Source organism: Blennius ocellaris (genome assembly GCF_963422515.1).
Source record: "Blennius ocellaris genome assembly, chromosome: 3".
NCBI classification, from domain to species: domain Eukaryota; kingdom Metazoa; phylum Chordata; class Actinopteri; order Blenniiformes; family Blenniidae; genus Blennius; species Blennius ocellaris.
Genome location: NC_137652.1, coordinates 5054643 through 5082071, shown reverse-complemented (window position 1 = coordinate 5082071; position 27429 = coordinate 5054643). Strand labels below are relative to the sequence as shown.

At 44.1% G+C, this 27429-nt stretch overlaps 1 protein-coding gene across 1 annotated transcript in view; it reads left to right on the top strand.

Moving 5' to 3' along the window:
- Positions 1–27429, top strand: part of grin2ab (glutamate receptor, ionotropic, N-methyl D-aspartate 2A, b) — a gene marked incomplete at both ends in the record, with an annotated part of 110800 nt that overhangs the window by 61081 nt on the left and 22290 nt on the right. Inside the window, 6 exons of the mRNA XM_080520735.1 lie at positions 18268–18434; positions 18573–18707; positions 18832–18931; positions 21019–21224; positions 26458–26572; positions 26654–26856. Coding sequence (XP_080376861.1) covers positions 18268–18434; positions 18573–18707; positions 18832–18931; positions 21019–21224; positions 26458–26572; positions 26654–26856 — 926 coding nt within the window. The remainder of the gene's footprint in view (positions 1–18267; positions 18435–18572; positions 18708–18831; positions 18932–21018; positions 21225–26457; positions 26573–26653; positions 26857–27429) is intronic.

Below are 27429 nucleotides of genomic sequence, written 5' to 3'. Positions count from 1 at the left end.
GGTTTCATTAAATTGAAGAGGATTGTCGCAATTTGTGACGTCGTGTTTTTTTTCTCACAGGATTCTGATTGGCTCTCCTGTAGGTCAGAGTCGATGAAGAATCCTTTTTTGTAAAAGAAAAGTGTAGCCGTGGCTTCAGAGTGGGTAATGAAGTTATATTATTGATGACCGTTTAGACCCTTGGACGATGAAGAAGAAAAACACTTGGACTGTCGCGCAGCAAGTCTTTATATTTAGTCTACAACTGCTGTAGCTGTTGCCCTCGTTTTGCCCTGACGGAATTCTGTTCGACTAATTTGTAATTTCATGGAAGAATTAATTGATCTCGCCCTCATTTATTTCTTTTTTATCAGGATTTCTTCTCAGAAATTCAAAGAAAAGAAACCCCCATGACCCACAGATTTTTTTTTTCCCTGCTGCTGTACTTTAAGTCTCGCCTGGGGAAGGCCCCACTCACACTTCGAAAAACCACCAGTCCAAATCCTGTGTGGATGTATCGGGTCTGTTTCTAAGTTTATTCTTGACCTTTCGGGACACTACGTTTAACAAAATAATCGAAGCCTGAAAGTCCACTTACCAGCTCTTTGGAGGATGTCTCGCAGTCTTTCCTCTGTCTCGTCTGTGTTTTATTTTTTTATCAGTTGGGGGAAAGAGTGGAGCAACCAACTCAAATGTCATCTGATAATAGCAATCCAGTTTGAAGTGACACCTCTATAATCTCAATAATGGGTTTCCTGTGTAGCAGCCAGCAGATTGTCAACGCGAGAGGGGGCAAGTCTCGTGTGTGTTTTTTTTTTTTTTTTTTGTTCTCAAAGACGATGTCATTGTCAAAAGCGTGTCTCCACTGAATTTATCTCGGTTTGGTTTTGAAAGTTGTGCTACTTTTGGGTGGCAGACTACAAACGATTTTTACGTGGAGGCTGTAAGCAGAGATTTATTTATTTTTTTTATCCTGCATGAATGATCCGTGAAATTACGCACTGAGTAAAACTAATCCGGTTTGAACAGTGGTATAGTTTGAACAGCCACCGAGGCGCTTCTGCCGGGGCCGATTCGGTGTGAACAGGAGGGCAGACCGGCAGACTGGCGCTATGCAAGGGTAATGCAGGTGCCAAGTGGAGTGTTAAGTGCTAGCCATGGGATGCGGGCCTATGGCTCCTGTTGCTGTAATGAGAGTGACTCGCTCTCGGTCTCACCCGGCTGCTGCTAATTGCCTTAATTGAGAGAGTGACCTACATCTGAGCGAGGCTTCGGCGGATCAGCTGAACAGCTGGCAAACCTGCACGAGGAAACCGAGTGAAGGGAAGAGAGCTGGACACACACACACACACACACACAGAAAAAAAAAAGATGAAATGGAACAAATGAGGATTTTGTAGAAACAGAAGGGAGAGCAGAAAATAATACCAACTATATATGCATGGCCTGACTCGGACCGGAGTGTCGAAACAAACTTTTAAAAGCACGACATCTCCAACTACCGCCTAAACTTCATTTATTTTTATTTTTTTTATGTGCACACGTACACGCTTACACGCATTGTGATTTTTGGACACAATTAAGCATCAAATGTTCCATCAAGGCAAAATTTAACTGGCGGAATAAAAGTGAAGGGGATGGGGGAGGAAGGGGGGGGGGGGGGGGGTGGAAAGATGTCGACGAGATGAAAAAGAAGGAGCATAGGGACATGATGATGAGAAAGCTGGCAGTGACATCATGCTTTTAGAGCAGAGGCCGGCCCTCAGGCCAGCGCTGAATACACTCCTAACAGTCTTGTGTACTTCCCTTAGACTGAATTATTCAGGACACTCCTGATGGAGAGACTGACTGTGTGTGTGTGTGTGTGTGTGTGTGTGTGTGTGTGTGTGTGTGTGTGTGTGTGTGTGTGTGTGTGTGTGTGTGTGTGTGTGTGTGTGTGTGTGTGTGTGTGTGTGTGTGTGTGTGTGTGTGTGTGTGTGTGTGTGTGTGTGTGTGTGTGTAGGTCCTGCTGCAGTCATGGATATGAGTGCATTTCTCTCAAAAGCGGGATAAAAGAATATAAGTTGCATGCATGTGTTTGAATACAACTTTTCTTCATGTGTGTGCTGGAAAGAGTGCAAGAGAAACGCTGTTCACGGGGGCATTCAATGGGCCTCGCAGTGTGTGGGTGGCTGCTCAGTTTGCGTGCACGTGGAGAAGTGTGTGCGCACGCACGTCTGTCAAGTCCACCGAAGTAAATGTGTATTTTCTGTGCTCAGCGAGATTTTTGTTCTTCTTCAAAAGCCAAATAGTGCTCAATCAATCCTCTTTCTTTTCTCCATCTCACTAAGACTGTGTGTTCATGTTCTGTTCTCTCGCACGCACACACACACACACTCTCTCTCTCTCTCTCTCTCTCTCTCTCTCTCTCTCTCTCTCTCTCTCTCTCTCTCTCTCTCTCTCTCTCTCTCTCTCATTTTGGGTTTAAAGCTGTAGTTCTTGTGTGTGCCCCCATTTCTTGTTTTTGTACATGACTGTGTGGTTTTTCTCTTGGTGTGTGTGTGTGTGTGTGTGTGTGTGTGTGTGTGTGTGTGTGTGTGTGTGTGTGTGTGTGTGTGTGTGTGTGTGTGTGTGTGTGTGTGTGTGTGTGTGTGTGTGTGTGTGTGTGTGTGTGTGTGTGTGTGGACAGTGAGTGTCGGGGTTTGATCCTGTGCTAATGATCTCCCAGTGGCTCAAACTTCTGTAAAGTGTGTTGAGCAGGAAAGAGGGAGGCACAGAGAGGAGAAGTGGGGGGGGGGGGGGGGGGGGGGGGGAGTTGAGAAGATGTGGTAGCGAACAGAACAGTGTCTGATAATCATCAACGTCGTCATCAACATCATCAGCGTGTTCCCCTTTAAGAGTTACCCCCAAAGTCTCCTGCGCCGAGGTAACGGCACTCATCAGGCTCCGTCTGCACGGAGAGCTGCGGCATCAAACCTGCTGGTAACAGAAGGATGGAAGGAGGGGTGGATGGATAGACAGATGGATATGGAGAGCCAGCATGCGATGTGTGTCATACTCGCACTCGACTCAGCGCGCACATGCACATGAGGAAACGTCAGCCACAGACACTCGGAGATTAGAACTGAGGGTTCTCTCTTGTTTCTCTTTATTGAACGTCACACTGAGGAGCTTTCTTGCATATCGCTCTCTTCTTCTGTCACTCTCTTCTTCTGCCCCCCCCCCCCCACCACCATACTCACCTCCCTGTCAAATCTCAGCTCATCTTGTAATGCACTTTTTGTTTTCTGAATGTGAGAGCACTTCCTCCCAAGTCTCGCCTCACCTCTCCCCGGCTCTCCTCCCCATCAGGAAAAGATCTGTCTCACTAATAGGGGGGGGGCTGGTAAATTAGCCCTCCTATTCTTCCTCTCTATTGCTCCTGTCTCCTCCCTTCTTCTCTCATCTATCTCTCTGAGCGTGCGCCGTCCAACAGCGTGCACGTTCCCACCCACAGTACGGGCATGAAACTGCATGCGCGCGCGCAAGTACCGATTTGCCCCATTTGTGTGTCTGTCTGTTTGTCTCCAGGTTGGGTACTGGCTAATAGGGCGTAGTAGGTAATGGCAGCCATAGCCTATTATCTCTGCTCTGCTGTCTAATAGCCACTGGCTTTAAGCATCTGCCATGTAGCTCTGCTCTAACTCCCCCAATGGACACTTAACAACTTTAGCGCATACACTGATAGGCGCGCACACACACACACACGCACATAAACACGCATACAATCTACCCCTACAGATGCACAGCAGCAATTATATACACACAGCCAAGAGTAATTTGTGCATGTTTGACTCTGACTGTGCGCGTGTGGGTGCTTGCAGAAAAGTGTTTTGTGTGTGCGTGTGTGTGTGTGTGTGTGTGTTTGTGGTTATCGCCACATCTAATGCCCCGTGCCGTAGCATTCGGTATGCTTTCTTTTCCTTGAGGAGCACAGCCTGCCTTTAATTAGTAAAGGAAATAGATTTACTTATCTGATCTCTTGACACATTGGCCACACACACACACACATACACACACATATACACACACACACACACACACGCATGCATCTGCCCGTGCCGCGCTCAACCGTGTATCATATCGACACCTATCTGTTACCAGTGTGATGGAATGCCAGAGTGGGAAGCAAGTGCGTGTGTGTGTGTGCGTGTGCATGCGCGAGTGCGTGTGCGTGTGCGTGTGCGTGTGTGTGTGTGTGTGTGTGTGTGTGCCAGAGAGAGAAATGATTCTGCGGCCCATCTGTAGAGTCGCCATTGATTTGCCATGGTAACAGTGGCTGGTGACTGTCGTGTGAACAAAAGCGATGAGAACAAGTGGCTGGATTGGAAAGGAGAGCGGGGAGGGAGAGGTGGGAGACGGGGAATAAGGGAGAGCAGTCACGGTGTAAATCGAGAGCGCGAGTGGACCCACACAGGGACAGGCTCGACGAGGGCTGGAAAATGGGGGGGGGGGGGGTTAACGGGCGCTTTAGCCTGTTGCTGGCTCAAACTAAATGTAGCGACTAGATTTTTATGTGTGCATCTCAGAAATAGTGTTGTGGGAGTGTTTTTGGTATAAAAGGCCTTGCACAAACCTGAGTAAGGCTTATATATAATGAATGAATCCCCCTTCAGCTACCGTTTTTCTTTCCTCTGCAGAATTAGTGATTTGTCTACCCCCCCCCCCCCCCCTCCTCTCCCCGCAAACAATCCCTGCAAAAACCTCCTTGCGACTCTCCAGCGTTTCTCCCAGAATCCACTCCGCACCCAGCCGACATGCCCTCTGGTTGCCCGTGTCGTTGTATAAACTTATTTGGTGGCATTTAGCAAACTTAATGCCACGGCTGTCAACAAGTCACTTAAGAAGCACTGGGTTAATGTTATTTTAACCAAAACAGGGATAAACCAATGTTTTCGCATTCAGCGGGGCCCGCGGCTCTTCTCTAAAAGCAGAGAGACTAACACTCGTTGTGAATCGTCTAATTAATCCTCTGGCTTGTGGTATCGCTGCACCAGCCAGGTCTGTTTGCGTTGCAAGCCGGCGCTGGACGCGTGCCCTGACCCCCCGCAACCCCGCCTTGGCCGTCCTGCCCTCATACCTGCGGCACGGCAAGGCCTGCTTCGCACGGTCCAGCAATCAGCACTGAGGTAGTCAGCTGGGATGGGCTGACTCACAGCTTACTGCCATTTTTACACCAGGCCTAAGGTTTCTACAGTCCAACGGAGTCACCATCAGTGGGCCGAGAGAGAGAGAGAGAGAGAGAGAGAGAGAGAGAGAGAGAGAGAGAGAGAGAGAGAGAGAGAGAGAGAGAGCGAGAGAGAGAGCGAGAGAGAGAGAGATTTCTTTTCACCCAAAGGCACTTCAGCTATAAATATCAAACTGGCAATTCTTTGATTTGCCAATGAAGGCTGCCAGCGGAGGGAGGAGGAAGCAGGGTCTTGCTCAGTTCTTGATCTGTTTTAAATTCATTCACCAATGGGGGAAGCGAGAGAAACCGAGGGAGGACTAGGGCTGGCACAGTCATTTATTTTCCACGTAGGGGTGATGAAATAACATTAACATCTCTTTCTCTCTGACGCTCGATAAGTCAAGCAGCTATTATTGCTCCAACGCAGACACACGCCGCACGTCGACGCGCTCGCCATCCCGCGCTTAAACGTGCGCCCGTGTGGACGCGGCCGTCACCGCCTGGACGGACACTTCGGTTCTAATAAAGCAGGGGCTCTTCAGTACTCTGGCAGATCCTGCTGTAATCTCTCCTAAACAGGTGTTGTGATTAGCCTCTGCCGTGAGCAGCATTCTGACACTTGGCTAGGCAGCGCCAACCGTGCACGCGGCCATCGGCTACCACTCAGGAGACAGATTTAACCGGCGGTGCTTGGCAAGTGCACTTCTGCCCTCCGGTACAATGTGCTTTGTCAAAGTCCTGCTAGAAATTAATTTTCCTCGCCTCCGCCAAATAACTATGACACTTCTTTGCAATTTCCGCGTTGACTCCTTGCATGCTGATGCAGCAACACGTGTGACGGAGTCAGCGCCGCACGCCGTCTCTTGATTTACAGGAGGACAGCTGACGAATTATCCCCAAGAGTATTTTTATGACGCCCCGGGCGTGTGCCCATTTTATCAATGAACTGCGCTTCAAAATTCATGAATTAACCTGAGTTATTAGATCACAAGTATGGCATTCATAAAAATACACGTTTTGATTAACCCGCACAAAAGCAGCTTCACAGCCTCCTTCAGCTCCCCAATTAGGACATTTTACATTGAAGAACATCAGTGTTTGAAATTTTTTCTAATTAAATCAAAATGTTGTAAGAACCTGTTTGTGTTTCACAGCCTCAAATTCAAAAGTAGACTGTTTCAGTAGTTAATTTTTTTTTTTTCCTGTATCAAGCAACTGCTCTGCTTTTACTTTGCATTCATCACTGGGTTTTGGTTTTGGTTTTTTTCATTAAGTACAATAAGGGCTGATTCAAATGTGACTCACAATGTGTGCAAGGACATTTTAAACCCCAAGGAATCCAACTTAATTTAAAGACAAATTATTGTCACCCATTTTGTTATTCCCTGGCAACTCTCCAGTAACACTTTCCAATATGTAAATATAAATTAAATTGAAGTGTCGGTTTCGGGCACCACCTGATAATGCACAGCGAACTGCTGCAGTACAGTATTGTCATGCAAATAAGAACATGTATAAATAGCAGTGTGGAAAAAAGATATACGTCCTCCGTCAATCATGGTCTGTGTCTCTGGCACGTTACCAGAAGTGTGACACTGGATTGATAAATCATAAATCTCCTAATCTCATCAAGCATTGGTGGCTGATAATTTGTTTTTTGATCCACCTAAATAAAACTGTAAAAAAAAAACAACGTGGACTGACATGTTGTCAGGATGGAAATACATTACACAGCCGTGATGGATGGAGCTGCATTCTACAAAGCTGTGATACGTCTGTGAGCTGCTCTTAATGGATTTTTGAAAACAAATGTGAGTTTATGACTTCCCTGAGATAATTAAGGTAAACCTGAAGGAGAACAGTGCCTTAGTTTTCCGACGACGGTGGATGCAGTGGCAGCTTCGGAGCTTTTCTGGCCATTAATGAGAGAAGAAGGTAGAATGACTAAATTTGACTTAAAAAAAAAAAAAAGCATTAAACTCTGGTTTAAAAGAAAATGTGAGTTGATATGCAAAAGACCACTGTGAGAAAAAGATGGAAAAAGAACCCGGCATGATTTGTACTTCTGGCTACATAGACGGGTAGTGGCTACTACTCTTGCCTCACCACAAACAATGGTTCTTGAAATGATTTAGAAAAACGTTGTATCTGTTAGCATCTGAAATGGGGATTTTACATCGCAATTCGTGACGTTATGTTTTCTCCAGTATTTCGAAGGGCTATAATGGCTTCATGCTTCTCGTTACACTGCCCCCTACAGGTTTGGCTTCCTCATTGTAGATCTGATCTAGGCGCATACATCTTCAATGTAAATGAAGATTTTTTTCATTTTTATTCTTTTTTAAACGTAGAGGGGGAAGTATCCATTTTTCGAAAAAACCAGGGTGAGTGTAAACATGGGCTGAGTTTGCATGTTGTCAATCAAGGTGCTCGACCCTCCAGTGGAAACAATTTGGGGTTCAGTCACATGGACAGGACGAGGCGTGGTGTATAGACCATCAAACTTCCGGTTTAACGACAGCCTGCTCTACTCACTGAACCACAGCCAACACAACTGTTTGTCTCTCTGTATTTGTGATGTACCCTGCCTTTGCATATCGTCACCTGGACTCCAGCGTGGCACAACAATAAATTGCATAAACCATTGAAGATGTTAAGAGTTGAAGATGAATGAATGCCTGGATTAGTACTTGACGAGCAGCTGAAGACTTTTGAATGGGCCTGTGAAAAATCTGCTGTTTTTTTCCTTTGTGAACAGTCTGATTTGATGTGGTTAAAATTCTCAGCTATGAGTTTTCCTATTAATAATTCATAGTTGTGCATTCCCAAAAACCCAAACAAGACTTTTCTGAGGCTGGAGCATGTATTACACACTGGAAACCTTTAGAAATATGTTAAAATATGAGATGGTGACATTTTGCAGTCAAACAGTGCAAGTTTAGTCACTCAATCACAAGTATCTGCACATGAAAAGCCGGTCATGCAAAAAATAAGAAAGAGAGCGGGAGAGAGAGAGACTGTTTTTGACTTTGTTCAAGGGGTACATTCTGGTAAAAATTTATAGTGGAGTTCATCCTGATTCTTAAACTTCAACATAAAAAATTCAACCTTGCACTGTCAGGCCCGTGTTGAATCAATCAGACCGAGGAGAACATATTCTTTCCCCCTGTAATTTGTGATATTTCACTTCCCTAAAAAAATAAGGTTTTCCAAATTTCAAATTCAATAAGGCCATATTAAACCACAGAATCTTTTTTGAAAATCTGGCACACAGAAATATTGATCTTTTTTTTGGGGGGGGGGGGTTTAGATTTCGACTTTTTATTCAGTAGTTGTTCTATATCTAACTGAAGTGCAATGTATGTTTCTCATGTTTACATTGTTTACTATAAACTCTCTGATCCCACCACATCAAGCTCATTTTAATGGCTTTCAGTCAAGAAAGAGTTCCACTATTCTTTGTCTTTCGACACCAGCGAAATCCCCCCCCCCCCCCCCCCCTACAAGTAATGCTTTTTAAATTCTGGACAACGAGGAAGTAAAATAATGTCAAACCATTTAAACTTTTCGGTGTAATAGTAATAAGTGTTTGGTCGGAGGAGGAAAATGTGTTTCAAGTGTCAGGAGACACACTGTGTTGCTGGCCCATATTACATTCTGAGGTTTTGCAGTAATGCGGCGCCACTTTGTCAGTCCGACGTTGTGCTGCTGTCCATTACATGCTTGTCTGAGTTAGTGGTAAGCCCTAATGCTTCACTACTCGGAGCTAGGCTATGCTAGCTCGGGGGCTCTGCACCGTGTTAAATGCTATTCTGTGTTTGCCTGGGGAATGAGAGACTGTTAAATACTACAGTAGACGTTAGCGTTGGGATTCACCCCTTGTTAAATACTAAAGTAGGCTTTGTTAGCAGTGGGAGCCAACGTCTGCAAGCTAAATGCTATAGTTCTCTGTCAATCCTGGGACCGCAGAAAGTCTATGTTCCGTTAGTGGTTGTGGGCTTTGGGACCTGTCTTTCTCTGTTCTAAAACTGAAGAGCTTTCAGAGCTTAAGAGACTGCTGCTTGTTAGCTATTGAGGGACCAGCCTTTACGTTCTTTTAGCGTCAGGAGAATTTCCTATGCTGTGCTACAGAGGTTCTTGACTACGCTGTCCCCCTTCACAGCCGTCGACTGCGTTCCAGAGATGGCATTTGACGGTACATGTGTCACTGTTACGGTCATGAATTTGCTATTTGTAGATTTTCCTGAATCCCAAAGTCCTGTCCGTGGAGCAGAAACGGCCATCTGTGTCACAAAGGACCTCCTGTGACTGGATGCTGCTTTGGCTGCGTTTCCTCCGACGCTGGTCAAGTGACAACTTCCTCTCCGGGTCTGGCCTAGGTGTTTGTTTGTAAGTGGATTTCTGGAGCTAAATCTTTGTTAGTGGATGGATTTAGAGAGGCGGTTGTTAGCACTTGGGTTTGCACAACATCTGCTGAGCGTTTGCAGAGAATTCGACCGGCAGCACGGAACGTGCCTTGTTTACCAGCGTAGCTCTTCAGTGCAGTTTCAAATCTCTCCGTCTCATCCGCCCGACATGGTAACCTGCGGTGTTTAATTACTCCTAATTACACCGATAACGTATGACACGACAGGTAGCTTATGTAGAAAAAATCCACTGTTGTACCCGAGGTGACCTTTAGCCTGGATTGTGGTTGTTTTGGGTTGGGTTTTTTTTTGTTGTTGTTGGGGTTTTTTTTTTTTAAACGGGGCCACGCACAGTGGAGAAGATGTTCTCAGTTTCTCTTACACTCCACACACTGAGCGGGCCTTTTTCACTTAGCAGCAGATCCATCAACCCCTTAAATCAGGACGAGAACAGGTGTAATAAATTATTCCTACAATGGCTCCATTGCATTTAAATGTTCCAGTAATCAGCTCCAGTGAGTGACATGAGGGATGTGGCACTCTGAGCCCACATCATGAGGCAAAATCTTATTAATGTGACTTATTTATTTTTTAGATTTCCCTGCTTTGACATGTCAAATGCCTGCTGTAGAAAAGCAGAGGCAGAGTGGCATAAGTATTTGGCTCTTAAGAGTAAAAGTGATTCGTGCATAGAGAAGGGATGAGCCAGGGATACGGCAAGCCCCTTTGAAAGCTGTACTTCTGCTTTTTTTTTTTCTCAGGAGATTCGTCGTCTAATTATGTGGACAGCTAATTATGTGAATTATTATTACTCAAATATCATCTTAAAATTGTCCCGTTAGAATGTTCACTCCACTTCCTGCGTGGTGAACGAGACGGCCACGAGCCAAAGTTCAAGTAGGGTTTTATTATTATATGTTCATTTCGGTGGAAGCACATTCACATCACTTTCATTTAGAGCGGGGCTCTGCTATATATTACTGCAGTGTTGTCCTCAAATGTGCTCAGTGATCCCAGCTCATCTAGAGCACACACCCCCCCCAAATATAATTGATATGCAGAGATTGTTTTTTGGTGTTTTTGTCGGCTACCTCAGGCCTCTGGGAATTAGGGGCATTTCTGCATGTGGAAGCCACAAAATATTGATGTGTGATGTGTGATTTGTTTGTTTTAGCAGACTGATGCAGGCATGTGTTTTCTGCTTTTGCATCAAATGGTCTGAACACAAACCTCCATCTCCGTTGCTTTGCTCGACAGGTGACCCTTGAAGCTGCAGCGAGCTCCACTTTGTTGACACAATTTATTGCGCGAGGCCAGTTTGTTTGCACTTTTGTGCAGACTTCAGTAGGATGGTACTTAGCAGCATCTGGGTGCCGTACCTTGTCAAGCCAACTTAATGTAGCGGCTCCATCCCAACTGACCTACTGCATTAAATATGAATAAAGCACATCGCCGGCCCCATCATCATCATCACCATCATCATCATCCTCCAGACCCCCGTCTATATCTCATTATTCTGCATTCTTGCTCGAGCCTCCCCCTTTGTGCTGCCCGTTGTCACGTGCGCTTCACCTTCTCCATTATAGTTCCTAATCATTCCGTTGCTCATTTCTTGCTTCATTCACCTTTCCTGTGCGTAGCCCCCCCTGACCCCCCCCTGACACCCCCCCCCCCCCAAAAGAAAAAACCTCACTTCTTCTCCGGCTCCGAGCGATTTGCTAGAAGTGTGTCAGTCGTCCTTCATTAACTGGAATCCATTCAGCTCCCACACTTTAGTATTTTCATAATCCATTTGATTTGAACAAAAATGGATTTTGACATGAAATATGAAGTGTGTGTGTGTGTGTGTGTCTGTGTGTGTGTGTGTGTGTGTGCCTGCTTGTGAGCGTGTGTGTGGAGAACAGAATAAATGAGATACTGTCTTGGTTTTGATGGTATATTACTCATTGGCATTCTGGCACATGAGTGAAGCTACAATTTAGGGGCCTTTGTGCACATGCATGCCCGTGTGTGTGTGTGTGTGTGTGTGTGTGTGTGTGTGTGTGTGTGTGTGTGTGTGTGTGTGTGTGTGTGTGTGTGTGTGTGTGTGTGTGTGTGTGTGTGTGTGTGTGTGTGTGTGTGTGTGTGTGTGTGTGTGTGGGTGATTGTGGATGGATGTGCAACTCCACATGAAGTTCACTATATTTGTATAATTAATGCACAGTGTCATCAGTAAATCTCTAGGTAGGTGGGCTATAATGTGAAAATACATTTGTGTTTGTGTGTGTGTGTGTGTGTGTGTGTGTGTGTGTGTGTGTGTGTGTGTGTGTGTGTGTGTGTGTGTGTGTGTGTGTGTGTGTGTGTGTGTGTGTGTGTGTGTGTGTGTGTGTGTGCGCGTGCGTGTGCGTGTGTGTGTGCATTATTCATAGATGAGCTTCTTGGTGGACTTGTGTGATTTGATGAGAAGATGCAGGTCTGTGTCAACGTCTCTTTTTATCCTTTATAATTCAGCAACCGCACCGGCAACTATCATCATCCTCCCCTTTCACCCTTCAGTCTTTCTGAAAAGACTTTCACCTCATTCATTCTAAATTTCCTCACATCCCCTCCAGCCACTTCTCTCCTCTCCGATCTCCTCTCATCTTCGGATCGTGAAGGTATTTGAAAGAAAAAGTGTGAGGCATCGACCACCGTGACAGATGTAAATATTAGATATGTTAAAAGCATGCTATGAACATATATGACATGTAGCACCGCGTCAGCTGCCTTATCAGCTTATCTTTATTTGTGCACCTTGGTGTGTGTGCCACATTCCATTGCTTGGAAATTATTGAACTAAAAGCTTGGTTTTATTTATTCATTTGGTTTTATTATATTTTAACAGTCCAACAGACATTGTGAATCAAGAACAAGGGAAGACAAATTGCAACCAATCATCACATCACAAGAACATTTTTTTTTTTTTTTACTCAGTAAAAAAAAAAAAAAATGTGTGGATGAAAAAACAAAGATGAAGGACAACATAATCATCCAGTCGGACATAAAAAACCAGCCACAGTTCACAGTCCTGCGTCCTCACAGAATTGTGTTTGATCATTTTTTTGTGCATTTGCTTTTATGCAATTGCAGATAATGGCGCTACTTTATATACACTCGGCTTGTTTACAGACTGTCTGAGCAATGTTGTTGGGGATTATTGCGGCGCATTAATTTCACAGCGTTTGGGAATTACAATTGCTTTGATTTGTACAATAAGATGGAGATGTTTTGTGCAACTTTCCACAAGTGTGTTATATTCGCTTGTTGAATTTGTCCAGAGCTCTTTTGACAGTCTAATCTCTGGGTCTCAGTCTCCAGTGGACTGTCTTCCAGTTTCAACATGAAGATACTGTTGTTCTCTTATGCTGCAAACTCTGAGCGAGTATATTTCAAGCAAGGGACACGATTATCTATTAACATTTATGTTAATGTTAATGAAAAAACGTATGTCTGCCGCTTCAATAGAGCATAGTAATCATAAAGGATCTTAAGACTGCAGTTCAGATTCCTTAAAGATTGGGAAGGCGTGTTAGATATGAATGCATGTTGCGTTGATCTGCAGTCCTCGTAAACCCATCTGCAACACATCACATGTTGAAAGCAAGATGTTTTACAGCGTCAGCTGATTTTTATCACATTTCATCGAGTGCGTTGTCTTTTAGCCCAAAAGTAAGTGGTTTGATGTGCTGAAGTGTCCTCAGGCATTGAACCCCGGGTGCGTGTTTGAATAAGTTAGAGTGACTGATCATGTAAAGTGCACTGAGGCTGCTGCAGTGGAGGGATGTGCTATTTACCACTTCCATTTTTAATTCACTTACCAGTCAAACCAATGTGCATCACCACAAACACGTCCAACCCATCTTGTGACTGGCGGTTTACTGACTGACCACCGGACCGGAGTCCTGTGAACACGACTGCAGCTTTATCTCTGCTTTGAAACAGCACCTGCTGGTAAACAAACACAATGAAGACAACATTTTCACTCATTCATGCAACAGAAATATCACTAAATGTGGCATTGTTCTGAGGGAAGAACCAACTCTTTTGCAAGCTTCAGCAGGGCGGCGCTTCCCGTCGACGTAACGCTTGGCATCGGCTTGTTGCAGTCACATTTCTGATGCCATCACATTGAACTCGTTCTTCCTCTTTGAACTCGTGCTTCCTTCCGTATGCTAATTTCACCGCTGAATCAATGACTGCAAGCTGTCCAGTCAATGAAGCAGCCATGATGCGATTTGACAAAACCAGACGGTCGGTGATTGTTCAAGATTTTTTCCCAGCGTGCTTCGTTCTCTTTCAGGAGGGAAAAAAATGATGGGGGTGAAAAGGAAAAATGTAGAGTTGTTGAAAAAGCATACTTTGACAGAATCTTAACTTGATGAAGATTCAATAGTGCCCAACAGTTACAGGCGTTTATAAAGACATATTTTGATTTTTTTTTTTTTACAGTGAAAACGATCACCAGACTTTCTATTGTCACCAGACACAACAACATTAAAAAAGAAAAAATACTAAAAGTCCTCAACTAGTTAACAATATGCAAAGTGTATGCAGCTTTTGGATTTATTCAGTTAGCATCGTCGCTGAAGGCATTCATTTCATGTCCATTGGTGCAGTTTGCTGGGGGCAGAGTTTTGATCGCTATCATTTTTAGCCCTCTCTATTATAAGCAACAGCATTAATTAAGCATTGCAATAATAATTTATATAACCCTTATATGTATTATGTGCATGATTGTTTCCATACAGTCTATACAGACTGCATCTTTAAGCTACTGGATGCTTTTTTTTTTTTTTTAATGCTACTTCCTTTTATTATATATTTTTTATCAATATTTTTGTTTTTCCACTGCTGTCCTGCTTGCTGCTGGAACACTGTAAATTTATCTATTTGTGAGACGAATAAAGGATCATCTTATCTTATCTTATCTTATCTTATCTTATCTTATCTTATCTTATCTTATCTTATCTTATCTTATCTTATCTTACCGTAATAGAAACAGTAATAATGATGATGTAGGAGATGACGGTTCAGTCGAGTTTGGATGCTTCCATCCCACCCAGCAACTCGCATCCTGAAGGCAGCACAGGAACTACGGTTGGTTTGAAGTTTCCTCCAGTGACAAGTGTCCTTTGGTTTGCTCTCAACATGCTTTTTGTCATTGTAGCTATTGTTTATTTATAAGTGCAAACCGCATAATTCTATAGAGCTCTATTTTCTTCCCCATACTACAAAATGCACAGCAGCTGATGTGGTGGTGTGGTTAGCACTTTCGCCTCACAGAAAAACTCTTTCCGATTTCTGGGGCAAAGTCCTTTCTGTGGGAAATTTACACTACTTGCCTGTGCGTATGTGGGTTTTGTTCCGGGTTTATCTCAGAAAATATGCATTTAATGCTATTTGGTGAAGCAAAATTACCTGTAGGTGTGCAGTGACCGCGAAATACGTCGGACAGTCGTACATTACCGATAAAAAGGCCCTCGCTCCAGTTAATATCCTCTTCAAACCAGTCTCATGTCCAGAGTTCCGCTGCTCTGCAAAATGTGGACTGGATTTCTTGAATGGAGGCGGGTCTCAATGAGACGTGGCGTAATGAGTCAGGAAATCCATTCCACAGTTTGCAGCCAGCCGGGATGCTTGGGAAGTTAGCGTAGCGCCATGTTTGGACGTATTTTCCGCTCAAAACACCGCAAAGCATCGACGTGGATGTTTGCGAAGCCGTTGTCCAGCGAGGCGTCGCTCTGCCACCAGACGTCACCGTTTTAAAACTCCGGCTCACCGAGGAGAGCGGCTCTGACATCAAAACATTGAACAGCAGCTCCTGTAGCAGGCGATTCACACCTCCGTGAAGCTGCATCCCCCTCCACGCTAAACTCCCTGAAAATAGTCCCAATCGTCCGTGCTGCATTCGTACTGGAAACGCTGCTTTGTACTGCTTCCTTTCCTGACCTTAAACTGACCTCAAGCTGTCTTTTGAGAGAATACATGCAAACGTTCATATATTTCATACCTTCCTGTGGAGGTGAGTTTATTACAGTCTTATATAAAAGAAAATATTTATATCGAATTTCACTTCGGTTCAGTAAAAACTGCATGATTACTGGGCCAGTGTCCAGTGTCCGGTAAAAGATATTGGCTTTGTGCCATCCCTGTGAATGTGGATGTCTTTCTGTTGTGCTCCGTGACGGAGTGATGGCCTGTCCAGGGCGTAGTCTGCCTTCACCCATAATCAGCTCAGTCAGCTCCCCTGGTTGGAATATGGAGTGTAGAAACTGAATAAACCTTGAACACATTCATACTTCACAAAGTCAAACATCTGCTCCTTCTGATTTTAGATTCCGACTCTTAAAAATCACAGAATTGACCAGCACATACTGCGAGGATGTTTTGTTGCCCTTGAAAACATCTTTTTGCATCGATCCCTCTGCCCTGGTCAGTAAGTGACTTTGAAACCACAAGCAGATGTTTGTTTCCCACCAATAAAATGATGGATTTCACACGGTTCAGATATCTTTTAAATTTTTATTGCGAGATTCATTGCCGCTGTAAAGCTTTTCCCGTGGCAGCCTGGTCTTTGCATCTTGACACGGCACACTGAGCTCGGAGGCGGCACGCAGAGCGCGAACGTCACAAGTTTGAAACGGAAAAGATCAACTTGTGACTCTAAAAAACAGCTTCTGATCATTTGCACCTGAGCTGGAAACCTGTGTTCTGAATGTGAGAGCTTTGAAACTGTACTCTCTTCATTTCCTTCCATATGACTGACCAGGTTTTTTTTGTTTGTTTTGTTTATTTTTTTGTTGGTTTTTTTTTTAACTGATTTCCTAGGGTCATTTGTTTTGAGTCACCTTTTTTTTTTTTTTTCCTAGGCACTCATTAGGAAAGACTCAAATGTTCCGTTATGTCCACACAGCCGGCAATTTCCATGGGGTGAACCTATTTTCTCGCATGACGATATGCGAGTGTGCTACTGTACGCTTCTTTGTATGGGGTGGTTGTGTGTGTGTGTGTGTGTGTGCGTGTGCGTGTGCGTGTGTAGCCGTTATCTCGGCTGACGATGAGCCTGTTGCCACACAGAGAGATTTCTCTTTCCTTTATTTCTTTCCTCCCTTTTCTCAACCAGAGTGGAGTATAAAGCCACGCACACATCTACAGTCACACACAGACAGATGAAAACAGTGAGATAGATCTTTTTGAAGTACAATTTCATCCTCTCTCCTTCCCTACTTTTCTTCTTCTTCTTCTTCTTTTTTTGTAAAAGCATAGGGGGGGGGGGTTATACCTCTGCAGGGGCTGCTTCATGTGCTGAGAGCGTTTTGTTAAAACTTGAGTGACGAAAGTATATCGGGGTTTGACGTGGCTGTGCAGGACACACGGTCGGGGACCGGAGCTGACAGCTGGCCCTACATGTATGTTCACGAGGGCTTTGGTGTTCGGTGTGTCTCGTTCTCTGGTGGCCTCGGCTGAAGGACCGCCTGCATGTGGTCCGAGGCGGCTGCGCAGAGCATCGCCGGTGTCGCCGTCTCTTCATCCGTCTGTTAGGTTTCTCTCCCCCCCCCAAGGCCTCTCACTCTTTTCCCACCTCTTTCTGCAGCAGGTATCTCAATCTCGCTCGCAACATGACGGGAACATTTTTCTCTCCTCAGCCTTCCTTCTTTTTCACCCCCCGTCTGTGCCCTCTCCTCCTCCTCCTCCTCCTCCTCCTCCTCCTCCTCTCTCTGCTGCTGTCTATTTTGTTTCGTCCCAAGGGGAAGCCTCAGATTACATTTTATGCAAACATACATTCTGCAATCATTAGCAACGTGTTTCTCCGTCACTCTGGGTTTCTTTCTGTTTAATGGCTGCTTTGGTTTTGGCGTTGCCTTCTGCTGCCTCGCATCTTTTTCAGCAGTCTTCAGTTTCCTTGTCTTCTCTAAGGCCAAATGATTAAACTGTCCAAAGCAAAGCATTGTGACTTAATGCCGTAAAATTGTCAACATTTGGATGTAGAGTTCACCCAGGGCAATGGATGACTTCAAATGAGACGGCAATAACATGACTCAATTTTTATTTTTTTTATTTTTGCAGGACAGTCAAATTTATGTTCAACACAATGACTCAGATTTTTTTTTTTTTCCCCCCCAACTCAAATTGCTGACACAGCTCCAGTGAATGTGTGTGAACAAGTACATGGCAGCCATCAGCATTTGACTCAATTACCTTTCAAGACAATGCGCGGCTGTTTGCTATATTGGCCACTGAGAACAGAAGTGAGTCATACCTGTGAGTTATGAGGCAGTTATCTGCGGCCATTACCCCCAGCCCCCCCCCCCCCCCCCCCCCAGTTGCCAGCAGTCACTCTTGCAGTGTCGTCTCACTTGTTGACTGACTCGTCCTCTCTCTATCTCTTCCTCTCTTTCTCATTTTCCCCTTTCTGCTTGTCGTTCCTCCAGCACTTACAGTCTCTCTTATCTCGCCTCCTCTCCCGCTCTGTCTCACTGATTGCGAAATTGAAAAAAAAAATAATAAAATGTTCTTATTCTATCGTGTTTTCTGAGCGTCATTTGCTCGCATGGACTCCAGCTCTTGTTTTAATTTGTTTTGTTTTTTTTAAATTCTAATGCTTTCAGCAATGAATTCAGTCCCTTAAGAAAAATCTGCTGACCGTCTCTGCTGCTGTCTTGTGTGTGGCTGCAGGATGAAAAGTCCACGTTCTTCCAGTTTGGCGCGGCCCTGCAGCAAGAGGCTCTGCTCATGCTCGCTATCATGGAGGAGTACGACTGGCACGTTTTTTCTATCGTCACTTCCAAGTTCCCCGGGTACCAGGACTTCATCAGCACGCTGAGGGTAACAGTGGATCACAGGTAAAGAATACAAAGTCCCACACACACACACACACACACACACACATCTGTCCGTGCACACTTTCATCCTTAACCTTCATTTACAGCCGCTGACCAGATTTAAAATACCGCGTATTGTTTCATGGTGTGTCGTGGCAGCTTTGTGCGCTGGGACATGCAGAGTGTGGTGACTCTGGATGCTGTGGATGGAGACCCAAACTCTAAATCACACATTGCTCTCAAGAGGATCCAGAGCCCTGTTATACTGCTGTACTGCTCCAAGGATGAGGCTGTGTGAGTGTTTTATTTTTATTATTTTAATTAAATTTTTTGCTCTGTTTCACTTTTCCCGTGCCACGTCTGCCTCTTCGTCACCCCGACAGACTTTACCGGTGACTCTGTCTCGTCTCTTTGACAGGTACATACTGGAGGAAGCTCGGTCCTTGGGTCTGATAGGAGCCGGCTACATCTGGATCGTGTCCAGTCTCACGACTGGCAACCCAAACTTTACCGCTGAGGTACTGTCGCCCCATATGTACTAACAGGTGGCCACTTTTGACTGATTTGACAAAACCAGCAGGGTTTTCAGTCCCGGCTGGTGCAGCTCCTCTCTTACCTGTCATGAAATCCTCTTATTTTTTTTCCCCCACAGCTAACGGGGAAACATCACCATTATTGGATATAGAGCCAGGCTTCGGGGGAAAAATAGATGAGGAAAAAGTAGAGATCTCATATCTTTTAATTAAAACCTGGTTCATTTTGTACAATAGATAAAGAAAGTCTGTCAAACAGCACCACCAGTGGTTTAAGAGGTACTCAGAGCCTGTGCCAGTACACTAAATCCATGAAAATCGCACTGAAGTAGAAGCAAATAGATGTTAAATTTAGGTAAACATTAATCACATATTAATCACATATTATATTAGATAGTAAAAATAGATATCAATTTGAATGAAGTGATGCTATCCATGGCCACTTCTTTCTATCAGCTGTTAATTCTTGCTATAAATCCCTACGTAGTTACAAACAGCAAAATCTAATACGCTGAAGTGGTGGGAGGTGTTCTTATGATTTATGTACAGAGCGAACTGCTTTACTAAAACCACCACCATGATCAATGACTTCAGCGCTGCATATGGGAGATCCCCCCCCCTAAAAAAACTAATTTTCCCAGTGGGAATTTCCCAGTTCGACTGCTCAGAGTTCCTAAACAGTCGGAAGATAGAAAATCTTCACAAAAAAATGCGTGTTTGGTAATTAATCAGAGCTTGTGCGTGATTTTTGTCCACTGTTGCCTATTATGAACTGGAAAAAGTGACTGAAACAGTCCAACAAAGCATAATGTAGTAGAAAGTGTGTCATTTACCTCTTGCTCTGCTGTGCAGTGGAACCATAACGTAACATCAAATACAATGATAATACCATTAAAAGTACTTCAAGAAATATCTCTACCAATGTACTCTTCAGTGCTGGATTGATTTTTTTTTTTGTGTGTCCATGTGTTTGTCGACAACCTCCAAATGACAGCAAGACTCCACAAAGTCAGCGCCTCCAGCCAAGACACAGTTTGGCACACAAACCTTTTGAACGCTGCAATATGGTTTTTCTACCTGCTCGGTTTTAGTGAGCAGATTGGACGGATTAGCTCTGAACTGTTCATTTATGATCTTGATCACTTTTAATATGGGCCTTTATTCCACACTAAGCTCCGCTAACAGTTTTCGGGTTCTCGTCTCACATGTTTTTCCCCACAGAGCAGAAAGGGACATGAATCTTCTCATTTTCTAGAGCTGAAACTTAAATATTTTGTTCAATTAGGATCCTGCAATGAATGACTGTTTCTGCTCAACGATAACTCATTGCTCGCATCTTTTTTTTTTTAATACTTTCATTCTCAACGTGCTTATCAATATTTGCTCTTATACGATACATTCACTTATGTGGAATTATGAAGGAAGTCACATATAACACAAATAGCACAGACATTTGCAACTTCGGAATTCCAAATACAATCAGCTAAACTGTTTTTCTCATAGCAGCAATTCTATTGTTTGCTTACTTTTTACAAAAGCCTCCGGAATGTTTGTTTCGTCCATCATTTCCTTGACTCGAATGTTCCTGTTGTGTTAAACTTTATGCCTGTCGTCTTTCTTTGAGAGAACAGATTGAATTCTGCTGCTTGTGTCAAAAGGGAAATGTAAAAACAAAGTATTGTAGCATTGACTGACAGATTGCCTCACCGGCACTTTTTGATGTTTGCTGAATCTGTCTGGCAGAGATAAACTTTCAGCTGTTTAGTTTGTCAGAGTCTATTTCTTATTTTTTTTATTTTTTTTATAATTTTTTTATTATGGCAGTTACAAGATGTAGGCGACACCTGAGCGAGCAATTCCATTTATGGACATACAGTCTGTTCACACTTGTTTAATAGCCATTTATGAAATATTTCAGGGATGGCACTCGGATCCAATAAATCATCTGCCTGACACCTCTGAGAGATGCATATGGATGTTTAAAATTGGGGAATAACTGTCAAATTGAAGTCAAATTGAATCTCGCGGGCGGCGCGTGGCACTTCTAAGGTCTCTTCTCTCCTCCCTCTCAGATGTTTCCCCTGGGAATGATCTCCGTGTCCTATGACGACGGGGAGTACCCGCTGGAGAAGCGGGTGCGGGACGGGGTGGGCATCATATCCTCCGCCGCCACCGCCATGCTGCGGGAGAAAGGCGAGCTGCCGGAGGCCCAGAGCAGCTGCTACAGCACGCCGTCAGACAGGAGCCCGGGGAAGCTCCCGCCTAGTGCCCTGCGCAGGTGTGTGTGTGTGTGTGTGTGTGTGTGTGTGTGTGTGTGTGTGTGTGTGTGTGTGTGTGTGTGTGTGTGTGTGTGTGTGTGTGTGTGTGTGTTGAGTGTGTGATGAGTGCAAAGAGATCAAGGTCTAGGGACTTGCATAACTGTTAGTCTTTGTAGGTGAGTGTACAGCAGTCTTACATAACACTTTTCTTTTTTTTTTCTTTTTTTTTTTTAATGTACTAATGAGAGCGAGTTGGAGGAGGGGTAGAGGAGGGAGCGCGCCGAGATGACAGCAGAGTTAAACACTGTGCTTTCTAATGACATTGAACAGTGTTAGTTGTTATGTACAACGGCTGCTTGTTGTGCGAGTTCCCGGCGCCAGAGAGACAAAGGACCGAACGTCAGTCAACCCGCCGCGGCTCAGCGTTAACGTGCGCCCCAGCGTGAGTCGGGGCTACGCGTGCGCCTCGCCTCGCCTCGCCTCGCCTCGCGCCCGGACTCACTGTCATTAAGTCAGGATTAAAGTAGAATTTATGAGCTTTGTTCTCGCTTGCTCTGGCTTTCTTCTTACATGGCTCTGTGGGTGGCACATATATGTTAGTAGGTGTGTGTGTGTGTGTGTGTGTGTGTGTGTGTGTGTGTGTGTGTGTGTGTGTGTGTGTGTGTGTGTGTGTGTGTGTGTGTGTGTGTGTGTGTGTGTGTGTGTGTGTGTGTGTGTGTGTGTGCGCGCGCACATACATGCAAGCGTATGTACTTTTCTGTGAAGTCCCTGTGATGGGGATATAGTCAATTCCTTCAAACAAGAAGGGAGGACAAAGGGGCCTGTGCATGCAGATACGAGCTGAACATCCACAGATTCAAATGCAGAGCTTCAGGACTGACACAGAGTTTAGTTTTTTTTTCTTTCCCGCTGCAATAATGTGGCTGCATTTTGCATATGAGGCACACAGTGGCTAAATTATGGTTATGAATTCAGAAGTCTAAATAAAACTAACTAAAAACATGAAGGTCATGTTGCTGGGCTGTGCTCATCGGAGATGACTTATGAGCTGCCTCATTAGAATGAGAGCCGCACTGTGTGATTTTCACCATTAGGGCATTATAATCCCATTTTTCTCTCTTATTAGCCCATTAGAATATATATCAAAGTGTATCCAATGCTGCTGTTGTTGACAGGTTGATCCAATATAACTCAAACCTCGATTTCAACTTAAACCTTTTTTCCTGAACAGTCTTTATTCTCTCTGTCAGAGGTACCTTGTTTGTCTCGCTAACTTATTAGATGGAATTTGCATATTTGTCAAAACAAATGCAGCCAATTTTTTGTAATAATAAACTGACAGGTCGGATTTCCCAACCCTGATGTGGGAAGTGGTGGGGCTGTGATCAGAATTCTGCATACATTAGTCTAGATACAATCTTGCCGCAGTGTGCATATAAACAGTGTGGGGTGGAGAGGAATGGGACAACATAATCTGGCATTTAAAAGACTGTATCTAACCCATTGGATTCCCAATATCTGTAACTCAAGTTCAGCATGTTTGGTCTCCACAACGGTGCAGGTTTTTGACTAAGATGTGTCTTTGTGTAGAAAAATTCAAAAGTTTATTCTTTTTGATGGAACCAGTGTACCATGCAAACCGACCCCCCTCACAGCTGTCACTTTTTCTTTGAAAAGATGCTCCTTGCCATCATACAGAATTTGGGAAAAAAAGCCATTCCTTCTTTTCTTCAGCCCAACATTTAGAAAAGTGGTCACACAATGGCCACCCGAGTTATTAGGCTGGGAGCTGTGAGGAAAGATGCTCTGCTGTAGTTGCAGGATCAGACTGTCAGAGGATAAGTGTATGTTTCAAAGTCACAGTGAAAACTTGACTGAATTTCAAACAAATGTAAATAATTTTGTCTACCGTCATTCCCAGCTCACCAAACCCCTTGATGGTGGCGCTATGTATTTAAAAGTCACTTGGGATCACATAATACCATGACGTCTATACATATTCATGTCAATATGGAGTGATATGAAATAGATTTTGCAAATTCTACATGTCAAAAAAAACATGACAGCCTCATCCATTTAGATCAAAAGTTGTTGTTTTTTTTTTTTTTTTTTAAACAGTAACAAACCTGAAATAGGAGGAGACAGCGGTTTCCCAGAATAGACCGCAACGGTGTTTCCGCTGTATGTGTTCAGCCGAAGCAATGTACTGTGACAAGGGCATCACCTGCTCCACCGTGAAGATTTTTCAAACGCAAAAGTGTATATTTGCCCCGACGTGCCACTAATAGTAAAAACCACTGTGATCTGTGACAAAGGCAGGTTCAATGACAGAGCACAGAAATGTCGCCTATGTGCAACTTTGCAGGTTGATATTTAATTATTGGTGTTTGCTGTGCGAGAGAGGGTATGCCCACAGCAGGGCTGTTTGGTATTTCTGCAGTGCCTGCATGCGAGGGAGACGGGGACCTTTTATTTACTATCTCCTCGGTGTGAGCCGGTGCCGCCTTGAAACAGCACAAGCCGGCGTTTCCCCGAGTCCATGTACAAATCAGATGATTAATGTAGCTCTCTGCAATCCGAAGTCCAACAGCAATATTCAAGCGTGTTGACTCCATTGCATCTCCTGCAGAAAAGATGAAGTAAAAACCCCACCTGTTTGAACTGCAGTGTAATTACCAGAGGTTTCACTTCCAGGGTGCATGCTAAACAGGCCTCCAATCATGCTCCACACGCGCCGTGACTCCATGTTGCAATACTTGCATTTATGCATGACTCATTCAGCACATCTTATAATCAAAACCTTGCTCTTACTTTCAGAATAATAATTTGAATCCGCAATTTGCTGCGCCGTTAAGTGAATGATAAAGTATTAGCTGGGTGGCACGGTGCAGCAGTGGGTTGCTCTGTCTTCATATGCACAAATATTGCTGGTTCTTCTATGATGCTCAACGCAACCCAATATTTAGAACCTTGAAAACAACCACAGCTAAAAGAAATTGCGGTAGAAGAATGGCTAAAAACTGAACCACAATTAAAAACACTTAAAACTAAATCAAAAGCAAAGTCGCGTGCTGGGTTGAAAGCCAAGGTGTATTCTTCTTGCCTGGAGTGTGCGGCTTCCTTTCGCAATTCCAAGACGCGCATGTTCGGTTAAGTTTCCATCCATCCGTCCATCTTCAATACCACTTAATCGCAGTCAGGGATGCTGGAGCTCAGATGAACGTTGGTGAAGACGGAGCACACCGAGTGGCCCCACACTCACATTCACAGCCACAGACAATTTACGGCCACCAGTTCACCTCAAATGTGTGTTTATGGCACGCTTATGGACTCTTGGGAGGATACTCGAGTACTCCATAGATAATCTGTGCATCCCCAGGGAAAATGCAATCCTGCTCACCATTCTTGGCACCATGTAATTTTTCTCCAGAAATAAATACACTTGCATGTTGTGATTCCAAAAAAAGAAAGAGGTGAAAAGCACCTTGTGCAGCGCCCTTCTTTAATACTTGGTTGCACACCCTCTTGCAATTAGTTCAGACTCTTTTCCCCAATGGCAGATTCCCTCCAAGGCTTCGTTGGGCCATCTGTAAACAAACTGTTGGTGTGCATTGCCATAAAGTTCAATTTTATTTTTGTTTAATCTGCCCACACAACATTTTCCCAGAAGGATTGCGTTTTGTCCAGCTGCTCTCTGGCAAAGATCAGACATTCCTTTTGATGTCCTGTAATCAGCGGTGGTGTTTTCCTTGGCCTTCACCCATAAAGCGCTGATCTTGTTGAAATTAAGACCCCAGACCATTCCAGGTTTGTCCTTCAGGTCTTTGGATGCTTCCGGTGGTGTTTTCTTTTCCACCAACCTTCGGGAGACGTCTCTCATCAACTTTTCTCATCTGCCCACATCCAGGGAAATTTGACAGTTCCACGCTTAGCAAAGTCCTTGTTAACATCACACACTGTTGAAACTGGGATAGCAAGGTCTTATATAGTGGCCTGCACAAGGAAACAAGAAATAACAGGTGGATTTCTAAAGTCATCATTCATTGGCTCATTCGTGTCACATGTAATTCTCATTTGTGGTTTACCACAGGTGAGTTGTATTGCATTTACACAGCAAGCTTCAATTTCTTTTTGTTTTGCTCCCATTAGTAGTTAGTAGTTTTGAATTACTGTTCTTTGCTCCCTTGTATGAAAGACAAGTTCTCAATAGAAAAATAAAAAGTTTTCAGTTGATCAAGTTTTACTCACAGGATATTTCATGTTATGGACTGAAACGTCATGGGTGACATTAATGGTGTTCAGGACTGTATGCAGAATGTCCAACAAGCCATAGGACTTCAACTGGATGGATGGATGGATGGATGGATGGATGGTGTGAATGGATAATGGTCTTTGTCGTCTAAATTCGTCCCAATTTTAAAAATGCGTATCGAGCAGATTTGGGGCTTTTGAAATATTCTCTTGCAGTCAGATTTTATTTCAGCTGCATAACATCATCCGATAAACAGAGTGTTGACGCGGTGTCAAAATGATTCCAACCATTTCTAATAAAACAGAGCACAAGGCATCCAGGAAAGAGTGTTGTCTGTTTCGTGCAGCTGCGGTTCCTCCTGTGATAATTATTTTTTTTCCATTAAACTTACTTAGACACACCACCAGTCCCCCCCCCCCCCCAAAAAAAGGGAATTCATGCTATTATGTCAGTCTTAACACTCACAACACCCTCGCCTTCTGAAAATTGTTTTACTGGAGTGGAGTGTCTTTCTAATCCCGTATCACTGCATGCGATGCTGGCTCATTTACTCGTCTCCGCTGCCTCACTTTAGCGAGTGTGTAAATGTTTCAGCAAAGGATCTGTTTGCGTATGCAGGATAGCTTTAGTGAGTAACAGAGTGAGGGCAGCCTTGTTGCACCAGTGACTTGTCTCTCAGGCGTATATCTGTGGAGAAATCAATGCAGAATGTTGATGGGTGAGATATGTGGCCTCTGACTCTTTCCCTCCTACACACAAATAGTTGCGTGCGTACACACACACACACACACACACACACACACACACACACACACACACACATGCAGGGATGCATGTACTCACTGTGGGTGAAGACAGCATTTATTTGAAGTGGATACTCTTCCAGTGATTACAGAGTGCTTAACTTGTTATTTCAAATGTAGCTGCTCTCGCGCACACATGCAAACACGAACAGATGCACGACAGCAGCTTCCCACATTCTCTCGTCCCCTGTGTTTCAGACATATGATGCACGTGTGGAATGATGGCCGAGATTTGTCCTTTACCCCAGATGGCTACCAGGCCAACCCCAAATTAATCGTCATCGTGCTGAACAGCGAAAGGAATTGGGAGCAGGTAACACACTTTGGGCAAAGGAGCGAGGAGTCTCACAAGGATTTTGATGGTGGCTGACGTTGTGCGTTTACCCACGTACAGATGGGCCGCTGGGAGAATGGGACGCTGTCGCTCATGTTCCCAGTGTGGCCGCGGTATAACTCCTACGGGGACGAAGACGCCGATGAAAACCACCTCTCCATCGTCACCCTCGAGGAGAAGCCTTTCGTCATCGTCGACAACGTGGACATCCTCACCGGCACCTGTATGAGAAACTCCGTCCCGTGCCGCAAGCATGTCAAAGAGTAAGTGCACACGTCTCCATAAACACATCCTGGCTCAATACAGACAAACAATGGGTTCAAGTCAGTAGTTGGAAAGGACAGTGAATTCAATTAACTTTAACGATTAACCATAACGATGCTGTACAGCGCATGAATTGATTTCTTACTGCGACTGTGTTACGGTGACATATACTGCTATATATCTGATGGACAAGCCTGCTCAAACATATCAACAATCATCTTAACGGCAATATTAATGACAATGATTGTTAATTACATAAGTATTTCTGTTAACACCTACAGAAGTGTGTTAGTCAGTATTTATGTACAGTTTCATGGAGTCTTATTTGTGTTTATGTCCTTTCTTGTATGAAAATCTCTAACAACACTACATAATAGTTATTTCTACTCTGACTCACTTCCACTAATCTAAAGGCAGGAAAATAGACAAAACATTATTCTGGATGGACATTATGCTCTTTTTTTTTTCCATTTACAAATGCATGTGTAATGTCAAAGACATAAATGCTTCCCTTTAGGAGCGGCAATGTTTAGTTTTTTTTGTTTTTTTTTAATTCAACATCCCTACATGCC